Genomic DNA, 20414 nt, shown 5'->3' on the forward strand with positions numbered 1-20414 from the left:
TGTTTCCAATATTTTGTTATTACCAACAACGCTTCGGTGAACATCACTGCATGTAATGATTTGTGCCATGTGTAAGTAGTATCTCTAAGATACTTTCCTGAAAGGCAAATTCTTGGCCAAAGGGTATACTCAGTATTTAGGTTAATAGATATTGCCTAAGTATTTTCCAAAGAGGCTCAGCAGTTTTCCCAACCATATAAGAGAGGATTTGACTTCCCATATCTATCTCTCCTTAATGTACTATTGATTTTTTGAACTTGCAGATCTGATTATAATAGTAAGTTGTATTTATCTAATTATGAACATGTTTAAGCATCTTAAAAGTCATTTGTTGCATTCATTCCACCTAAGCACTCAGCTCTTCATTATTCCCTGAAGAGTATCTATTCCTTACTGGTTTAAAATGGCAGCTGAGGGGGGACCTTCAAGATGGCTGAGGAGTAAGACGTGGAGATCACCTTCCTCCCCACAAATATATCAAAAACACATCTACATGTGGAACAACTCCTACAGAACACCTACTGAACGCTGGCAGAAGACCTCAGACTTCCCAAAAGGCAAGAAACTACCCATGTACCTGGGTAGGGCAAAAGAAAAAACAGAGGCAAAAGAATAGGGACGGGACCAGCACCTCAGTGAGAAATCTGTGAAGAAGGAAAAGTTTCACTGGTGGAGACAGGAGGTGTGCAGCAGGGGGAAGCTTTGGAGCCGTGGAGGAGAGCCCAGCAACAGAGCTGCGGAGGGCAAAGTGGAGAGATTCCCGCACGGAGGATCCGTGCCGCCAAGCACTCACCAGCCCGAGAGGCTTGTCTGCTCACCCGCCGGAGTGGGCGGGGGCTGGGAGCTGAGGCTTGGGCTTTGGTCGGAGCGCAGGGAGAGGACTGGGATTGGCGGCGTGAACACAGCCTGAAGGGGGCTACTGCACCACAGCTAGCCTGGAGGTAGTTCGGGAAAAGGTCTGGACCTGCCTAAGAGTCAAGAGAACATTGTTTCACAGTGCGCGAGGAGAGGGGATTCAGAGCACTGCCTAAACGAGCTCCAGAGGCGGGCGCAAGCCGCAGCTATCAGCACGGACACCAGATATGGGCATGAAACACTAAGGCTGCTGCTGCAGCCACCAAGAAACCTGTGTGCAAGCACAGGTCACTATCCACACCTCCCCTCCTGGGAGCCTGTGCAGCCCGCCACTGCCAGGGTCCTGTGAACCAGGGACAACTTCCCCAGGAGAACACATGGCGTGCCTCAGGCTGGTGCAACATCACACTGGCCTCTGCTGCCGTTGACTCACCCCACGTTCCAATTATGACTAACGTACCCCTCCCTCCCCTGTGCCTGAGTGAGCCACAGCCCCTAATCAGCCAGTCCTTTAACCCACTCCTGTCTGGGTGAAGAACAGACGCCAGAGGATGACCTACATGCAGAGATGGGGCCAAATCCAAAGCTGAACCCCAGGAGTTGTGCAAACAAAGAAGAGAAAGGGAAATTTCTCCCAGCAGCCTCAGGAGCAGTTGATTAAATCTCCACAATCAATCTCATGTACCTTGCATCTGTGGAATACCTGAATAGAAAATAAATCATCCCAAAATTGAGGTGGTGGACTTTGGGAGCAACTGTATACTTGGGGTTTGCTTTCTTGCTTTATTTTTTGTATATATATTTTTTCCTTTTTCTCTTTTTGTGAGTGCGTATACGTATGCTTCTTTGTGTAATTTTGTCTGTATAACTTTGCTTTTAACATTTGTCCTAGGGTTCTGTCTGTCCATTTTTTTTTTTTTTTAGTAGAGTTTTTAGTGTTTGTTACCATTGCTGGATTTGTTTATTGGTTGGTTGCTCTCTTTTTTCTTTTTTTTTTTAAATTTAATAATTAATTTTTTTTATTTTAAAAACTGCATTTTATTATATATTTTTTTTCACTCTTTCTTTCTACTTTTTCTCCGTTTTCTTCTGAGCCGTGTCACTGACAGGGTCTTAGTGTTCCAGCCAGGTGTCAGGTCTGAGCATTGGAGATGGGAGAGCCAAGTTCAGGACACTGGACTACCAGAGACCTCCTGGCCCCACATAATATCAATCAGCAAGAGCTCTCCCAGGAATCTCTGTCTCAATGCTAAGACCCAGTTCCACTCAATCAACAGCAAGCTCCAGTGCTGCACACCCCAAGCCAAACAACTAGCAAGACAGGAACACAACCCCACCCATTATAAGAGAGGATGCCTAAAATCATAATAAGTTCACAGACACCCCAAAACACACCACAGGACGTGGTCCTGCTCACAAGAAAGACAAGATCCAGCCTCATCCACCATAACACAGGCACTAGTCCCCTCCAACAGGAAGCCTACACAACCCACAGAACCAACCTTAACCACTGGGGGCAGACAACAAAAACAACGGGAACAATGAACATGCAGCCTGCAAAAAGGACACCCCAAATAGAGTAAGTTAAACAAAATGAGAAGACAGAGAAACACACAGCAGATGAAGAAGCAAGGTAAAAACCCACCAGACCAGACAAATGAAGAGGAAATAGGCAGTCTACTTGAAAAAGAATTCAGAGTAATGATAGTAAAGATGATCCAAAATCTTGGAAATATAATGGAGAAAATACAAGAAATGTTTAACAAGGACCGAGAAGAACTAAAGAGCAAACAAACAATGATGAACAACACAATAAGAGAAAAGAAAAATTCTCTAGAAGGAATTAATAGCAGAATAACTGAGGGAGAAGAACGGATAAGTGACCTGGAAGATAAAATAGTGGAAACAACTACTGCAGAACAGAATAAAGAAAAAAGAATGAAAAGAACTGAGCACAGTCTAAGAACCTCTGGGACAACATTAAACGCACCAGCATTCAAATTATAGGGGTCCCAGAAGAAGAAGAGAAAAAGAAAGGGACTGAGAAAATATTTGGAGAGATTATACTTGTAAACTTCCGTAATATGGGAAAGGAAATAGTCAATCAAGTCCAGGAAGCACAGAGAGTCCCATACAGGATAAATCCAAGGAGAAACACACCAGGACATGTATTAATCAAACTAACAGAAATTAAATACAAAGAAAAAATATTAAAAGCATCAAGGGAAAAGCAACAAATAACATACAAGGGAATCCCCATAAGGTTAACAGCTGATCTTTCAGCAGAAACTCTGCAGGCCAGAAGGGTGTGGCAGGACATATTTAAAGTGATGAAAGGGAAAAACCTACAACCAAGATTACTCTACCCACCAAGGACCTCACGCAGATTCGGCGGAGAAATTAAAATCTTTGCAGACAAGTAAAAGCTAAGAGAATTCAGCACCACGAAACCAGCTTTAAAACAAATGTTAAAGGAACTTCTCTAGGCAGAAACACAAGAGAAGGAAAAGATCCACAATAACAAACTCAAAACAATTAAGAAAATGGAAATAAGAACATACATATTGATAACTACCTTAAATGTAAATGGATTAAATGCTCCAACCAAAAGACATAGACTGGCTAATGAAAAAAAAAAAAAGAAAACAAGACCTGTATATATGCTGTCTACAAGAGAACCACTTCAAACCTAGGGACACATACAGACTGAAAGTGAGGGGATGGAAAACAGATATTCCATGCAAATGGAAATCAAAAGGAAGCTGAAGTAGCAATTCTCATATCAGACAAAATAGAATTTTAAACAGAGTATTACAAGAGACAAAGAAGGACACTACATAATGATCAAGGGATCAATCCAAGAAGAAGATATAAAAATTGTTACTATTTATGCACACAACATAGGAGCACCTCAGTACAAAAAACAAATGCTAACAGCCAAAAAAGGGGAAACTGACAGTAACACAATCATAGTAGGGGACTTTAACATCCCACTTTCACCAATGGACAGATCATCCAAAATGAAAATAAATAAGGAAACACAAGCTTTAAATGACACATTAAACAAGATGGACTTAATTGATATTTATAGGACATTCCATCCAAAAACAACAGAATACACTTCTTCTCAAGTGCTCATGGAATATTGTCCAGGATAGATCATATCATGTGTCACAAATCAAGCCCTGGTAAATTTAAGAAAATTGAAATAGTAGCAAGTATTTTTTCCAACCACACCACTATGAGACTAGATATCAATTACAGGAAAAAATATGTAAAAAATACAAACACATGGAGGTTAAACAATATGCTACTACATAACCAAGAGATCACTGAAGAAATCAAAAAGGAAATCAAAAAATACCTAGAAACAAATGACAATGAAAACACGAAGACCCAAAACATAGGGGATGCAGCAAAAGCAGTTCCAAGAGAGAAGTTTATAGCAATACAATCCTACCTGAAGAAACAAGAAAAATCTCAAATAAACAACCTAACTTTACACCAAAAGCAATTAGAGAAAGAAGAACAGAAAAAACCCAAAGTTAGCAGAAAGAAACAAATCTTAAAGATCATATCAGAAATAAATGAAAAATAACTTAAGGAAACAATAGTAAACATCAGTAAAACTAAAAGCTGGTTCTTTGAGAAGATAACAAAATCGATAAACCATTAGCCAGACTCATCAAGGAAAAAAGGGAGAACACTCAAATCAATAGAATTAGAAATGAAAAAGGGGAAGTAACAACTGACACTGCAGAAATATAAAGGGTCATGAGAGATTACTATAAGCAACTATATGCCAATAAAATGGACAACCTGGAAGAAATGGACAAATTCTTAGAAAAGCACAGCCTTCCGAGACTGAACCAGGAGGAAATAGAAAATATAAACAGACCAATCACAAGCAATGAAATTGAAACTGTGATTTAAAATCTTCCAACAAACAAAACCCAGGACCAGATAGCTTCACAGGTGAATTCTAGCAAGCATTTAGAGAAGAGCTAACACCTATCCTTCTCAAACTCTTCCAAAAATTACAGAGGAAGGAACCCTCCCAAACCCATTCTACGAGGCCACCATCACCCTGATATCAAAACCGCAAAAAAAGTCACAAAAAAAGAAAACTACAGGTCAATATCACTGATGAACATAGATGCAAAAATCCTCAACAAAATACTAGCAAACAGAATACAACAGCACATTGAAAGGATCATACACCGTGATCAAGTGGGGTTTATCCCAGGAATGCAAGGGTTCTTCAATATATGCAAATCAATCAATGTGATAAACCATATTAACAAATCGAAGGATAAAAAACATATGATAATCTCAATAGATGCAGAAAAAGCTTTCAACAAAATTCAGCACACATTTATGATAAAAACCCTCCAGAAAGTAGTTATAGAGGGAATCTACCTCAACATAGTAAAGGCCATATATGAAAAACCCACCGCCAACATCATTCTCAATGGTGACAAACTGAAACCATTTCCACTAAGATCAGGAAAGAGACAAGGTTGTCCACTCTCACCACTATTATTCAACATAGTTTTGGAAGTTTTAGCCACAGGAATCAGAGAAGAAAAAGAAATAAAAGGAATCCAAATTGGAAAAGAAGAAGTAAAACTGTGACTGTCTGCAGATAACATGATACTATACATAGAGAATCCTAAAGAATGTATGAAAAAACTAGTAGAGCTAGTCAATGAATTTGGTACAGTAGCAGGATACAAAATTAATGCACAGAAATCACTTGCATTCCTATACACTAATGATGACAAATCTAAAAGAGAAATTAAGGAAACACTCCCATTTACCACTGCAACAAAAAGAATAAAGTACTTAGGAATAAACCTACCTAAGGAGGCAAAAGACCTGTATGCAGAAAACTATGACACTGATGAAAGATATTATAGATGATACAAAGGGATGGAGAGATATACCATGTTCTCAGATTGGAATAATCAACATTGTGAAAATGACTCTACTACCCAAAGCAATCTACAGATTCAATTCAATCCCTATCAAACTACCAATGGCATTTTTCACAGAACTAGAACAAAAAATTTCACAATTTGTATGGAAAACAAAAGACCTCAAATAGCCAAAGCAATCTTGAGAAAGAAAAACGGAGCTGGAGGAATCAGGCGCCCTGGCTTTAGAATATACTACAAAGCTATAGTAATCAAGATAGTATGGTACTGGCACAAAAACAGAAATATAGATCAATGGAACAGGATGGAAAGCCCAGAGATAAACCCAAGTAAATATGGTCACCTTATCTTTGATAAAGGAGGCAACAATGTACAATGGAGAAAAGACACGCTCTTCAATAAGTGGTGCTGGGAAAACTGGACAGCTGCATGTAAAAGAATGAAATTAGAACACTCCCTAGCACCATACACAAAAATAAACTCAAAATGGATTAAAGACCTAAATGTAAGACCAGACACTATGAAACTCTTACAGGAAAACATAGGCAGAATACTCTGTGACATAAATCACAAGATCCTTTTTACCCACCTCACAGAGCAATAGAAATAAAAACAAAAATAAACAAATGGGACCTAATGAAACTTAAAAGCTTTTGCACAGCAAAGGAAACCATAAATAAGACAAAAAGGCAACTCTCAGAATGGGAGAAAATATTTGCAAATGAAGCAACTGACAAAGGATTAATCTCCAAAATATACAATCAGCTAATGCAGCTCAAAATCAGAAAGCAAACAACCCAATCCAAAAATGGGCAGAAGACCTAAATAGACATTTCTCCAAAGAAGCTATGCAGATTTCCAGCAAACAAATGAAAGGATGCTCAACATCATTAATCATTAGAGAAATTCAAATCAAAACTACAATGAGGTATCACGTCACACCATCGGAATGCCCATCATCAAAAAATCTACAAACAGTAAATGCTGGAGAAGGTGTGGTGAAAAGGGAACCCTCTTGCACTGTTGGTGGGAATGTAAATTGATAGAGCCACTATGGAGAACAGTATGGAGGTTCCTTAAAAACTAAAAATAGAACTACCATACGACCCAGCACTCCCACTACTGGGTATATGTACCTGAGAAAACCATAATTCAAAAAATACATGTACCACAATGTTAATTGCAGCTCTATATAAAATAGCCAGGACATGGAAGCAACGTAAGCATCCATCAACAGATGAATGGATAAAGAAGACATGGCACATATATAAAATGGAACATTACTCAGCCATAAAAAGAAATGAAATTGATTTATCTGTATTGAGGTGGATGGACCTAGAGACTGTCATTCAGAGTGAAGCAAGTCAGAAAGAGAAAAACAAATACCACATGCGAACACATATACATGGAATCTAAAAAAACAAAAATGGTCTGAAGAACCTAGGGGTAGGACAGGAATAAAGACGCAGATGTAGAGAATGGACTTGAGGACATGGGGAGGGGGAAGGGTAAGCTGGGATGAAGTGAGAGACTGGAATTGACATATATACCGTACCAAATGTAAAATAGATAGCTAGTGGGAAGCAGCACATAGCACAGGAAATCAGCTTAGTGCTTTGTGACCACCTAGAGGGGTGGGATAGGGAGGGTGGGATGGAGACACAAGAGGGAGGGGATATGGTGATATATGTATACACATAGCTGATTCATTTTGTTTTACAGCAGAAACTAACACACCATTGTAAAGCAATTATACTCCAATAAAGATGTTAAAAAAATAAAATAAAATGGTAGTTGAAATAAATCTCTATGTGTATTTTAATTTATTTCTGAACTTTATTCTGTTCCATCTATCTTTTTGTTTACATGTGTCAGTACCAATTTTTATGCTTTTATAATGTCTTAATATATAGTAGTTTAGTGCCTCTTTAGTTGTTCTTTTTCAGAACTTCCTTTGACATTTTTGGTAACTTTTTTGTTGGCAGTTGTGTTGGAGTTCTTTCATTTATATATATATTGAAATATACTCTGTTTAAAAGTAAGCTGCAATTATTATGAGACGGGGAAAGCTTTATGTCCAAGGTTGGGTTACACCTGGGACTGAAAATGATGTTTTGGAAAAGAAGAGCAAAGAGGACCAACAAAGGGAAGGAAACATAAATTTTCCAAAAAAAAATCTACAAAACAAACAAACAACCCAGAAGTACCCTGGAATAAAAACATGCACTTGAATGTTGTAAGTTATTTCAACAGCCAGCTAGTTTTGCAGGTCAGCATGTATTACCCTGGCTTTTAAGGGTTTGAGAAACATTATCAGTGTTCTGAGCTTAAACTGAAATCCTTGAACTTTCAGTACCTGTGAGCTTGCACCTAAAATTCCAGCTCCTGGCAGGCACTTTACCAGTCACAAGGAGCCAGCGTTAATGAGTGCCCTGGCATGAAGCAGAACTTATAGAGAAGCTAACACGTTCTGAGAAAGACGGAGATAAACACAGACAGCAAACCACTATCTTTGAGCCTCTTGTCCTTTAAGTTATGTCGAGATCCAGACTTCTAAGTGTCACTTCGATGGTCTCAAAAACAGGAATCTTGTGTTTGCCACTATTCCAGGTAACCATCTCTCTTTCTGGGAAAAGATTTTCAAAGCTACTACTCTAAGGATCTGATTTGTTATAGATTTGTGGTTTGGGTAACAATGACTCCGACAGTTAGAAGATTTCGTTTAAGAATGTGTTACCAGAATCTTAGGGCATTATATATATTGGTTAAACATACAGATAACAACATGGTTTATGACCTTAGTCCTATGTCTTCTTTATTTAGTTCTATTGCTATTGAAATATGATGTGATCAATATTTTTTTAACTTTGTTATGCTGTAAAATTTTTAAAAATCAGAAGTGTTATTGACATAAGATGCTGTGGCAGGATTAATTTAAGGTATGTTTACTGTTGCCCAAAGCCATACTTGAGGCTCAACAGTTTTTCAGTGCTGAACAGCGCAGACAGAACCATCTTAGAGTCTATTTTGATTCCTCTGCTCTAGTATCTCATTCTGACTAATCCCTGCATTTCTGTATCTGTGTTTCTTGAATGCAACGTATCTGAAATATTTAGGTATGAAATATATTAAGACTTCACTCCCCATTTCTTGATAACTGCAAAGTCTGACATTGGAACTGAGGTAGTAATAATGTAACACTGTGTACTTCTTGCTAGGGTTTCAAGGAAGTGACTTGAAAGTGAAATGCTGGCTTTATTTGTTTATCTGTGAAGCTGGATCCTAAATGATTTCATCTGCTCATAAATAAACTTTCTTTATGGACAAAATTTGAACGTTCATTTTCCTCTCAGTCAGTATGCAAGTCTATTTGCAGCATTCTAGCAAAAGAGAGTGCAACTCATTTTCTGTGCTTATAAATTGTTCATTACCACGTTCTCTGATGGCCAATTCATGACTCCATCTGCAACTCCACAAATCTCTTTGCCCAGACAAACTTGGTGGAATAAATATGAGGTGCTGAAGAAGATGAGTTTGGGATTAAGGGGAAAAAAAATGTATCTCACGCAAAATTTCCAAGTCTATGATTTTAAATTTTGTAACTTCTTACTTGTATTGATATTTGTATGTAGGGTCCAGGAAAATAAATACTTCACAGACCTCATCAACACAATGTTTAGGGCTACATATAAATAATATTCAACAAGTTTTCTCATTGTACATGAAAATGGTCTCAGTTCAAGAGAAAGACAAACCTATAAGCAAGTCCTCTAGATAGGAGTACTTTCTTTCCTGTGACGTGAGTTATTGTAACCTATAAGGCTTGACACAGAGGATAAGAAAATTGTGTTAGAATACTTACGGTTTGGGTCTTTTAAAACAAAGCAATCAAGGTTATTAGTTTTCCCCTCTTCTTTGATAAAGAGAAAAATGTAAATCTCAACAGGAATGTCAATGGATCTTAGGTTGACCTTAGCCTTAGAGCAGGTTAAAATCACTCCCTCCTTCGGTCATGTATTTAATATCCACTAACGCTAAGGGAATGGACTTCAGTTTTCACGTAGGGAACTTGATTCCTTTGCGTGAAAATAATATTCACAAGTAATGAAACTCCTTCCTCTAGCTAAAATGTGAAAACAAAGAAAAATGCAAGTGCACAAAAGCTCTTTAGATAAAGTAAAATCTGCCTATAGAAAAAGTGTTTTCACACCCACCTATGGCAGTGTGTAGGATAGGAATCTGGCTCCCAGTATATATCTCCTGTCACTGCTGAGCTGGAGAATCTACCCAGAGATTTTTTTCAATTACAATTCTTTGCACCAATAGACTCTGCTGCGGAGCTTTTAATTAAAACAGAAAAACAAGCAAAATGATATAAACACACATTGTCTCTAGGCACTGTATTAAAGGATTAGACATGAAATGTTTTGATTTCATTGTTCTAAACATGTGTTTCAGTTGGTGCTATCGGACTCACCATGTGAAGAAAATGAAATGTAAGTAAATAGCAAGAGGCTCCATGGTTCTATTCAGCATTTTCAAAATTCAAAGAATAAAAATGTCTCAAGTCATTTGAGAAGCCCCAACTGAGTTTCAAATGATCATTATAATCATGCAAGAAAAATAAAAAGTAAATTGCTTTTAAATGCAAATGGCTCAATTTTTCTAAAAGCAGAAAATATGCACTTTCATTGTGATAAGCTTTGTTAAATGAATAAGGGACCTAGTTGATTTCTAGGTATTTTTGCTCACTGAATTCTCCACACTTGAAGTTTTAAGTGTCCTTTAAGTTCATGAAAGAATCATGACTTCCTCTATGACTCCATCCACATGTGTAACTCACAGGGATGATGGGAGACAGTTTTCTGGGTAATTTGGTTTCAAATATAAGCCAACTACCAAAGATCTAACCTGTATTATGTGTACCTTTCAAAGTGCCCTTGATATGCTATGTGAATAATTGACACTATTTTCTCACTTTTCGTACTGTAGGCTTAATTCTTCTCAGAGTTCTATTCGGGAGATGGGGAGAAGGTGCCATTAATAAAGCTGCTGCTGATTACCGATAACTGTAATGTACTGAGACTTCGTGCAAGTGTCAGAAAGCACTTCTGCCAAGCCCTGTCTTCTCCTGGGAGCAGCCCTCACCGCCAGCTAGCTGTTTTTATCATTGACTGTTACCCTCAAGGCCGGGGTCTCTGGGCATTGTCTCCAGATTATGAGGCCATGCTGGCTGGGGTGCTTTCCTTGGCCCTGGAATCCTTCACCTATTTCTGATGGATCATCCCATTATTGATCATGTGCTCATTAAATGTGTGCCACTCTTTCAGCTACTGCATGGCGGCTCTCCATTGCTGTTTCTTTGCCTTGATTTTGGACTTGCATTTTCCTCTGTCTTCTGGTGTTGGTGACATAATGGACTTTTGACTATTGGTGTGCTTACCTAACTTTGGACCTCATGGCTGTCTCATCTTGCCCTTTCGTCTTCTGCCTTTGACCCAGAATAATAGAATAAAGAAATTCATAATTGGAAAGGATCAGAAATGTTGAATCTAATTCGCCAATCAACATGACAGGAGAATATGGTATTGAGGAACTTTATAAGCTAACTTTAGAGTCACTGAGGCTACTGGCCTTTTTTTTTGGGTGAAGAAATTGAGGCCCAAAGAGAGATAGTAACAAATTAATTGCAGGACTTAAATTAGTACTTAGGTACAAACTTTTTGGCTACATCATTTTGCATGTAAATGTCTGTTATATTAGTCACTATTTAATATCATTGCTTTTGAATAAAAACAAGAAACCACCTCAAATATAATGCAAATTAACAGAAAATTAAGACACAGAAGGCAAGAAAGTGGCTGATTTTGTGGAGAGCTCATATAAGGTAAGGAAATGTATTGAAGGTAGACACAATATTTCAAATATTTTGCCAACCCAGGAAGGTGTTTGTGAGATCTATTATTAGTTCTATTTACATTTTTTTTCCAGCACAAGACTAATTTTTTTCTGCTCTAACCCGATCAATTTATTTATTTATTTATTTATTTTAACATCTTTATTGGAGTATAATTGCTTTACAATGGTGTGTTAGTTTCTGCTGTATAACAAAGTGAATCAGCTATTCATATACATATATTCCCATACCTCCTCCCTCTTGTGTCTCCCTCCCACCCTCCCTATCCTACCCCTCTAGGTGGTCACAAAGCACCGAGCTGATCTCCCTGTGCTATGCGGCTGCCGATCAATTTATTTTTATAACTGCATCTTTAGTATAAACAATGCATTGCTAGACTTTTTGTGTATAATTTAGATATTATAAGTAATTTAGTGTATGAAATCAAACACGTCAGAGTCCCTCTGAAAAATTACACCTTTAATCTTTTCCCTTTCCCAGAAATAACCACGTATACTGATGTACATGTATGTACATAAATAGGGTATTTTACAAAACATAAATAAAATCATAAGCATATGGGATTCTGTAAATTAATTGCATTAATACATTGCTGATGATAGTCTACCATATTACCTGGCTTGGGGAAGTTAAGTATTTTGTTCAAGATTAAACAAGTAAAAGGCAGAGCTTGCATCTGGGCCTATGACTGATTCCTGAGCCGGGGATTTTCACTACAAATCCACACTGCACGTCCAATATTTAGAGAAAATTACACACCTGGTGAAATACCTAGGGGTACACAATCCAACCATCCTTTTGGGTACTGTACAATTTACCCACCCCAGATTAATTAGGTCAGGCCACTGGTCTCTGGATGATATGATTTGGCACCTGTCCCTCCCCCAGATTATTGTAGCTGAATTGCATTCCGGCTTCTGTTAAGAGTAATTTTTACAGAAAGGACCCATGAAATTTATTATTGCATTTATTCTAAGAGTACTGTGAGAAACATTGTTCCTGTTGTTAAAGACAACCTCTTTATGAAGCCCCATAGTTTGAATTTGTCTCTCATTTCTATAGCTGGAATAGTTGTGCATTTGGTGAATAATGCTGCCTGTTTTTATTCATTTTAGAGGATGCTATATAACCAATTCTCTCTTTCATCCTATTAATTGCTAGAAAGCTTAGATTTACTACATTCAGTTTACAAACTGATCTCACTTTTGGCTTATTTGTCTGCTACCCTCTGTGCTCTCATTTCTAATTTTTTTTTTGTATTTTTAATATTTTCTTAAAGCATTTTGGAACACAGAATATTGAATCCATTCAGGCAGTAGTCCACATAGTAATATGAGGCTAGAGATGAATTTTACTCTCCCCAGTTACAATGCTGCATGGTGGTAAGAGACATGAACTCCACAGCCAGACCATTTGGGTTTAAACCCTGCCTCTGCCACTTCCACCGTCTTATCATGAACAAGTTACTTAATCTCTTTATGACTGAATTGTCTCAACTGTAAAGTGAGGATTATAATAGTATGACCCCACTTTATAGCATTTTAAGTTTGAAAGTGAGTTAATTCATATGAAGTTATACAACTGGTTTAGAAGAATGCCCAGCACAGGAAATTATGGATAATTCTAGTAGAGAAGCCAATGAAACAACTTTGCACTCTTCTTCTATTTATCCAAGTAATGAATTTGCAGTTAATCTTAGGTCCACAGATTCTCAGCACTGAGAAAAAAAAAATTAAGATCAACGAGTTTAACCACCCCTATAGAGCAGGAATTATCTCCATATGTCAAAGTAGGGCACTGGTTGTTCTGGAAGGGACGGAAATTATCTCCTACGTCACCTACTTCTAGAGAGCTCTGATGATTGGAAATGTCTTCCTTAAACGTTATAGTCAGCTCTCACTTCTCCTGGATTTCTTTTTTATCTTTTTGGCATCCCCATCCCAATTTGATCAAGCATAAGTAAATCTCTGGGTAAATAACTTTTTCTACACTGAAGATCTTGCACCTAAAATTTAAATATTTAAAATACTGATATTGTTCAGACACTTTTAATTTTTTTTAAGAACTCAAAAAATTTCTGTTTAAAAATTGAACTTGGAAACAATGGTGAGGAAGGAGGCACATGGAGTCAGAAGACCTCTATTCTAGTTTAAGTTCTTTGGTCAGGTAGTGACCTCCCATTTCCTTTCCCACTGTGAGTGTCTGTTGCACAGTGTGCAAAATCCTAAAGGTGAAATAAATGATCCCAAAGGAGCCTGCAGTTGTGAAATTGTATGACCACTTTGCATTTCTCCAGCTAACTGCTTCCTGGCCATTTTATTGCATATCAGTTACTTCACCAGTGTGTGCACAGGGTCAGAAAAAGGAAGTAAAGTAAATAAGTTTGGATAATTGTTAGCACTTGAAAAAAATATTGAGTGGCTCAATAAGAGCCACTTAATAATTGACACTTATTGAGTGTCAAAAAGAAATGACATAAGGTAGTTAATATTTAGAATTGACATTTTAATAAGTATATGGTCTATTTTTAAATGTAAAGGAGAGAAGCAGAGATTTATATATGGAGGAAGATAAAGCAATCCATACTTTTTTCTGGTCATAAGCTTAGATTTCAAGACTCAAAACCAAGAACCTTGAGCTGTTTTATTGAGCCAGGACACCAGGAGTATTTCTCTACATACATCTTTAAAGTGGGATACTACATTTTAAAGATTTTTTGTATTTATAATATACTATGTGAAAATTTTATGACTACAAAAGTGATGTATGTACATTATAAAAATTCAAAGAATATAGAAATACTGAAAATATAAAGTGCCTCACAACACCATCTTCAAGAGAAGCAAGCATTGTTAGTAATTTGGTATATATGTATACATACTAACTGTATAATACCTATGTAGTGAAATCATTGTATTTACATAAAAGAAAATATACAAAGTAGAATTGAGCTCTCTGTATCATTTTGTTTAATTATAAATATAAATCTATATTCTCTTTGATGAATGGATAATATTCCTTTATAAGGATGTTCCATTAATTATCTTTATAATCCTTTATTGATGATCACTTGTTTTAGGATGTTTTTGAAATTTATACTTCAGTTGCCATTTTCCCCCCCCTGCCATTTATACCTATATACTTGGCTAAACCCTCTAGGTGCACACACACAAAAAAATCTTGTCGTCTGGGTGACTGACGTTTGTCTTAAATGTTTGTGGTAAAATTTTTGAGTTGATACTTCACATATGGTAAAAAGTCATTTCTGACTAGTATAATAATAAACATGACACACTGCTTCCTTAGAGACGCTGAGAGCAATAAATTAGCTGACATTTAAAAATGCTTTCAAGCTGAAAAGTACTAAGTATTATTTTAACAATGGCCGAAGAAGACATGATTAAGTACAGCTCTATCTCAGAAGTTTATCAGGCTGTGATGAACGGTTTTCCACTATTTAATGCTAGAATACTTGAACAGCGGCCCATACACTAAGGCGTGAAAAAAGTCCATCAGCAAACATACATTTAGTGCCCGTGTCTGATATAGTGAGGGACTCTGGAATGAATAGCACTTGAGTGTCTATCCCTGGGGAGTTAAACCTCCTGAAAATTACACTGTGAACTTTGTTTTTGTGTCATCTTTTTAACCTAAACCCAGGAATGACTGAGTTGTGCCTAGATACAAAAATGGTTTAACCATCCTAATGGAAGATCAACTTCTAACTCCTTGGTAAATGGTATGTGTGACCACACACACCCATTTTACTTTTATTCTAATTTTTTTCTCCAACCAGTCTACAGGCCTGGTTTAGTAATATCTTCCTTACCAAGATATTAAAGGATAATAGAGATTATGAAATTTCCCTGGAGAATTTGCATTTTGAAAAACTCTAGGTCTCTGAATAAACAGAATACTGCAATGGTTATCTGCCCAATGCCTAACACCTATGACATGTTAGCCCTGAAAATTAGTCACTACCTTCTCAATGCACAACAGTATTCATAACTCTAGAATCAAGCCTATTACAGTGCAATTATCTGCTTACATATCTGACAGTCTCACATTTACCTGTATTCTCAGTGCCTTAAATGAAGTGGACATTCAGTAAACATTTGTATAATTATGGGGGGTGCAGTGGGTAGGTGATTGTTGAGGAAATAAGTGTGGTCAGAACAAATACTACAGTCCAGAAGAATAATCCTTGTCCCTCTAGAGGTCCAGCACTAACTGCTCTTCCTTTATTACCAGGTGCACAAACTATAAAGATCAGGACACAAATGGCTGGTATATCTGGTAAGGACACCCTCAATTTGTGTTATAAAACCTTTAGTGGTATATGACACTCCTTTTCCTAAATAATTGAGATAGAATATGAAACCATAGCGCATAAGAAAACTTTAGGGACCATGTGGATCAACAGAAACATCACTTTCAGTTTGTTGGCTAGTGTTTACTTAAACACTTCCTATGACAGGAAACTTACTTTTTTTTTTTATTTTGCGGTACGCGGGCCTCGCACTGTTGTGGCCTCTCCCGTTGCGGAGCACAGACTCCGGACGCGCAGGCTCAGCGGCCATGGCTCACGGGCCCAGCCACTCCGCGGCATGTGGGATCTTCCCGGACCGGGGCACGAACTCGTGTCCCCTGCATCGGCAGGCGGACTCTCAACCACTGTGCCACCAGGGAAGCCCGGGAACTTACTATTTTTAAGAATAATAGTTTATTCCCAAGTTGGATATTTTTAAAGGTAAAATCATTGTTCTTTATCTTGAAATCTCCCAAAATGACTCCTCCACTGATTTTAGTTCTGACCCTAAAAGCCATTCAGAATATGACAAAAATGGATTGTTATAACTTCCTAAACCTTGGCTTCTGTATTTTCAAAACTAAACATTACCAGTTCTCTCAATTAGATGGTTAGCTCCTCAAAGACAGAGACCCTGTCTTGTCAACCTGTGAATCCCCAGCTCCAACATCTAAAATCTATTTGGTCACTTACATACTAGTAGAATGAATGAATGGATGGCTGAATGGAAGGAATAATGGATGAATGAGTTAAGGAATCAAGATGATGCTCTTTTGAACCACTCTCCAATTTCTAAAGAGAAAACAGTTAAGATTACCTGGCAAGACTGACCCCCTGTAAGCTCAGTGAACATTCCAGAGTCAGTGAAAATGTATGAGTGGTGGTGGGAGATTGCTTAAGGAATTTGGCCTCCCAGATTGCTTGTATCCAGTCTTGTTGAGTTTTTGCCCCTTTCCGGGAAGTAGCAGGAGCTCTTAACTTCCCAGAATGCTCCACCTCACTCCTCCCTTTCTTCTTCTTGCATAAGGTTCTTGCTGCTGATTTTCCTGGTGGCTCTTCTCTGTGGAGCAGTGCTCTTCTGCCTCCAGTGCTGGCTGAGGAAACTCCAAAATGGTCCCCGAAGATGCACCATGGCTGTTTTTGCTGTTGGAGACTTGGACCCTGTTTATGGTAAGCTGTCTACACACTTCTAGACTTCCTCTCTGGAAACCTTATAGTTTTGTGTGGGTTGAAAATCTAATCTATGAAAAGCAGATTTGTAAACACAGAACGAGACATGGTTTATTGAAGACTCAAAGGCATGCACTGTGGAGAGAGTCTAAATGAGAAAACTTCAGAAGAAAAAGACCCCAAAAGAAAAGAAAAAAAATGTGTCCTGGGGAAGTGACTCAGAGTTGAGTATGGGGATAGAACCTAAACATGTCATTCAGTCAACAAGCAGAAGGGAAAAGATACACAGGGCTGGACACTCCAAGTGAATGGTAAGGTTTAGGGTACAGAAGAGAAGAGCATCTCTGGGATTTTAATATCCATCTATCCTACCCCGTGTTCATAGTCTCATTTACAAAGCTCTCCATGTCTCACTTACCTGCAGTAATATTGAACAACAATTTATAGATTGTCTGCTGCCACTGCAGAGCCTGAAATACTGGAATTGGACAGGCGAGTGTCAATACTCATGTCCTTTCTCCCCAGACATATTGGCAGCATCCTGATCTTGTCTGCTCCCAAACCCCACCCTCAAAACCATGCCTTTCCTATTATTTTCCAGTCTCCATTAAGAGGTATGAAATGGAGGAAAGTATGGTCTTGAGTTATGTGTAATTGCTAGCCTCAGCTGTAAATAGAAAAATGACAATTTTCTGATTTCTGGGAAGTGACAATTGCTAGTTTATTTCTTCATGTTAAGCAGTGTCCTCATCCAGAGACCGTCTGTTATGAAACTTTCCTGTTAAGGCACTTCATTGTATACTACAGTTGCCTCAAGAGTGCTTGGTAGAGATTAACAGCTGCCCTTCAGAAACTTGGATCAGCATAAGATTTTCAACAGAGCAGGAGATGTCCTGGAAAAACTAACAGCTAAATAGGAAGTGGGGTAAAAATAAACTAAAATGTTTTAATATCAAAATTCAGTACTTTTTTTTTTTTTTTTTTTTTTTTTTTGCGGTACGCGGGCCTCTCACCCCTGTGGCCCCTCCCGCTGCAGAGCACAGGCTCCGGACGCGCAGGCTCAGCAGCCATGGCTCACGGGCCCAGCCGCTCCGCGGCATGTGGGATCTTCCCGGACCGGGGCACGAACCCGTGTCCCCTGCATGGGCAGGCGGACTCTCAACCACTGTGCCACCAGGGAAGCCCATCTGTGTTGTAACATTAGTAAGGATAATGATTAAATCATTACTTAACCATTAAGATAGGATAGTTTGGGAAATACTATTGTAAATAAAAGAAAATGCATCATACTCTTAGCATAATACAGTTCTTGCTATATAGTAATAATGCTAATATTATTATCACTACTAATAATAGTGACAATCAATTTTAACGTGCGTCAGGCTTTGTTTTAAGCACTTTACATTCATTTAGCCTTGTTTTTATAAATGCAGATACCATCACTAGATTTTTATGGCACAACAGCAAACTGAGGTGTAAAAAAATTGTGTAATAACCTAGGAGTAGATTATTCAATTAAATAAATAACCCCTTAAGAAAAGTGTTGAACCAGGAGGTGAGGTTTATATTCCAAATATGGTCCCACCCTTCACATATTATAATAATATTTGAATTATTATATTATGGAAATTCATGATTCTAAATAAATAGAATGCACTCCAAAGCAATAATTTTGAGTAATCTACATGTGGATTCCAGTGAGGCAGCTATTGCCTGATATGTAACTACTCTTGGAATCATTTTGATAATTGTGGCATGTTCTTTGGAATTTTCTCAATGGTATTGAATCTTAACCCTTTAAGAAAGAGGTCAGCACATTTTTTATATCAAAGGCCAAAATGTTTGACTTTGCAAGTGTGTGGGGATGACTCACTTCTGCAATCATAGTAGAAAAAGCAGCCAGAGACAATATGCAAATGAATGGACATGTTTGTGCTATTTCAATTTAATATACAAAAACAGTCAAAGAGCCAGATTTAGTTTAAGGGTGTAGTTTCTTTTTTAAAGGTGAATTTATGGTTGTTATTATTGTTTTGGGAAGAAGAAGCCAAATCATTCCCAGAAAGGTAAAGACCCTTGTGAATAAAAGAAAAAATATAAAGAGAGAAATGGTTATAAAATATTACTGTTGATTTCCTGTGTGACTCAAAAACAGTCTTTCAAGCCAATACTAATAGAAGACTTCCCAAAGAACTGTTGGAATAAGTGCATGATCTCTCAAGGTGATCAGTTTCAGGAAGAAAATGTTTGGTTTTTGATATATAATGGCTTGTAGTGTGCATAATCTAAAGTCAAGAGCTTTGATTTCAAAATTTAAAATTTGAGAATTTAAAAATTGAAAACTTTTCACAACTTGATATTTTTACTATTCATCATAGAGATGTTGAAATTAATTAATTGCGTGAGTTGCAGTTTACAGAGCATACATATAAAATAATGAAGTTCAGAGGTAATACTTTAACGTTTCTAGTGATATTTGCATATCTCATGATGGAAGCATTAGCTAAAATGCCATTAGTGTTTACAGGAATCTTGTCTTCTGATCTTCCAAAAGGGATATTTCTTCTAGTTTCAGCTGTTAAGCTGTAGGTGCTTCTTTATGGCTTAGTCAGTGATGGTCTAATCTGTTCATGAGAGCAAATTTTCTTGCTGTAATGACTAAACTACCGTGGCAGAGAGTGATATGGTTGTAAATTTTTTCTCAAGGGAACAAACAATTTTCTGTTGCTCCAGTGATCCAAGAAATGCCAGATTTTATTAGGCCGTTCATGTGCTTCTGTTTTATGCTGACTAGAAAGATTATGCCTCCACCTTTCTCTTTCCAGGGACAGAAGCAGCTGTGAATCCAACTGGAATTGGAATGCACCTTCAAACTCAAAATCCTGAATTGTATCATGTTCCATGTTTTGGTGCTTTAGGCCCCCCACCTCCATATGAAAAAAATTCTAAAATCAAGCCGATTTTAGATCTGGATGATTAATTGAAACTCTTAGAAATATTTTTAATTCCAAAACATAAAATTTAAGAACAGTTCTTTCATTTAGTGGGAATTCCTAGAGATCAATTAATGTAGTCTAAAAAAGGACAAATAGACAAGAGCATGAATGTAGGAAAAGATTTTGGAGCATGGAGATGTCACCGTAGTAAATTAGTGGACTCTTGGTATGTCACTGCTGCTTTATACTTTTATGCTCCTAATCAAGTTTCTCCATGTACTCAAATAGGC

General features: G+C 37.6%; 1 protein-coding gene across 1 annotated transcript; it reads left to right on the forward strand.

Annotated features, from left to right (window-relative positions):
* Positions 1-4154: 4154 nt before the first annotated feature.
* TMEM207 (transmembrane protein 207) lies at positions 4155-20168 on the forward strand. The gene is made up of 5 exons (XM_022590116.2): positions 4155-8402; positions 10251-10288; positions 15961-16005; positions 17046-17188; positions 20014-20168. The coding sequence occupies exons 1-5, from the start codon at positions 8328-8330 to the stop codon at positions 20166-20168; spliced, it is 456 nt and encodes a 151-aa protein (XP_022445824.1). The 5' UTR covers positions 4155-8327.
* Positions 20169-20414: the final 246 nt, after the last annotated feature.

Source organism: Delphinapterus leucas, chromosome 4 (assembly GCF_059928025.1).
Source record: "Delphinapterus leucas isolate spDelLeu-1000000601 "Yukka" chromosome 4, BTC_Dleu_Yukka2, whole genome shotgun sequence".
Lineage (NCBI taxonomy): Eukaryota > Metazoa > Chordata > Mammalia > Artiodactyla > Monodontidae > Delphinapterus > Delphinapterus leucas.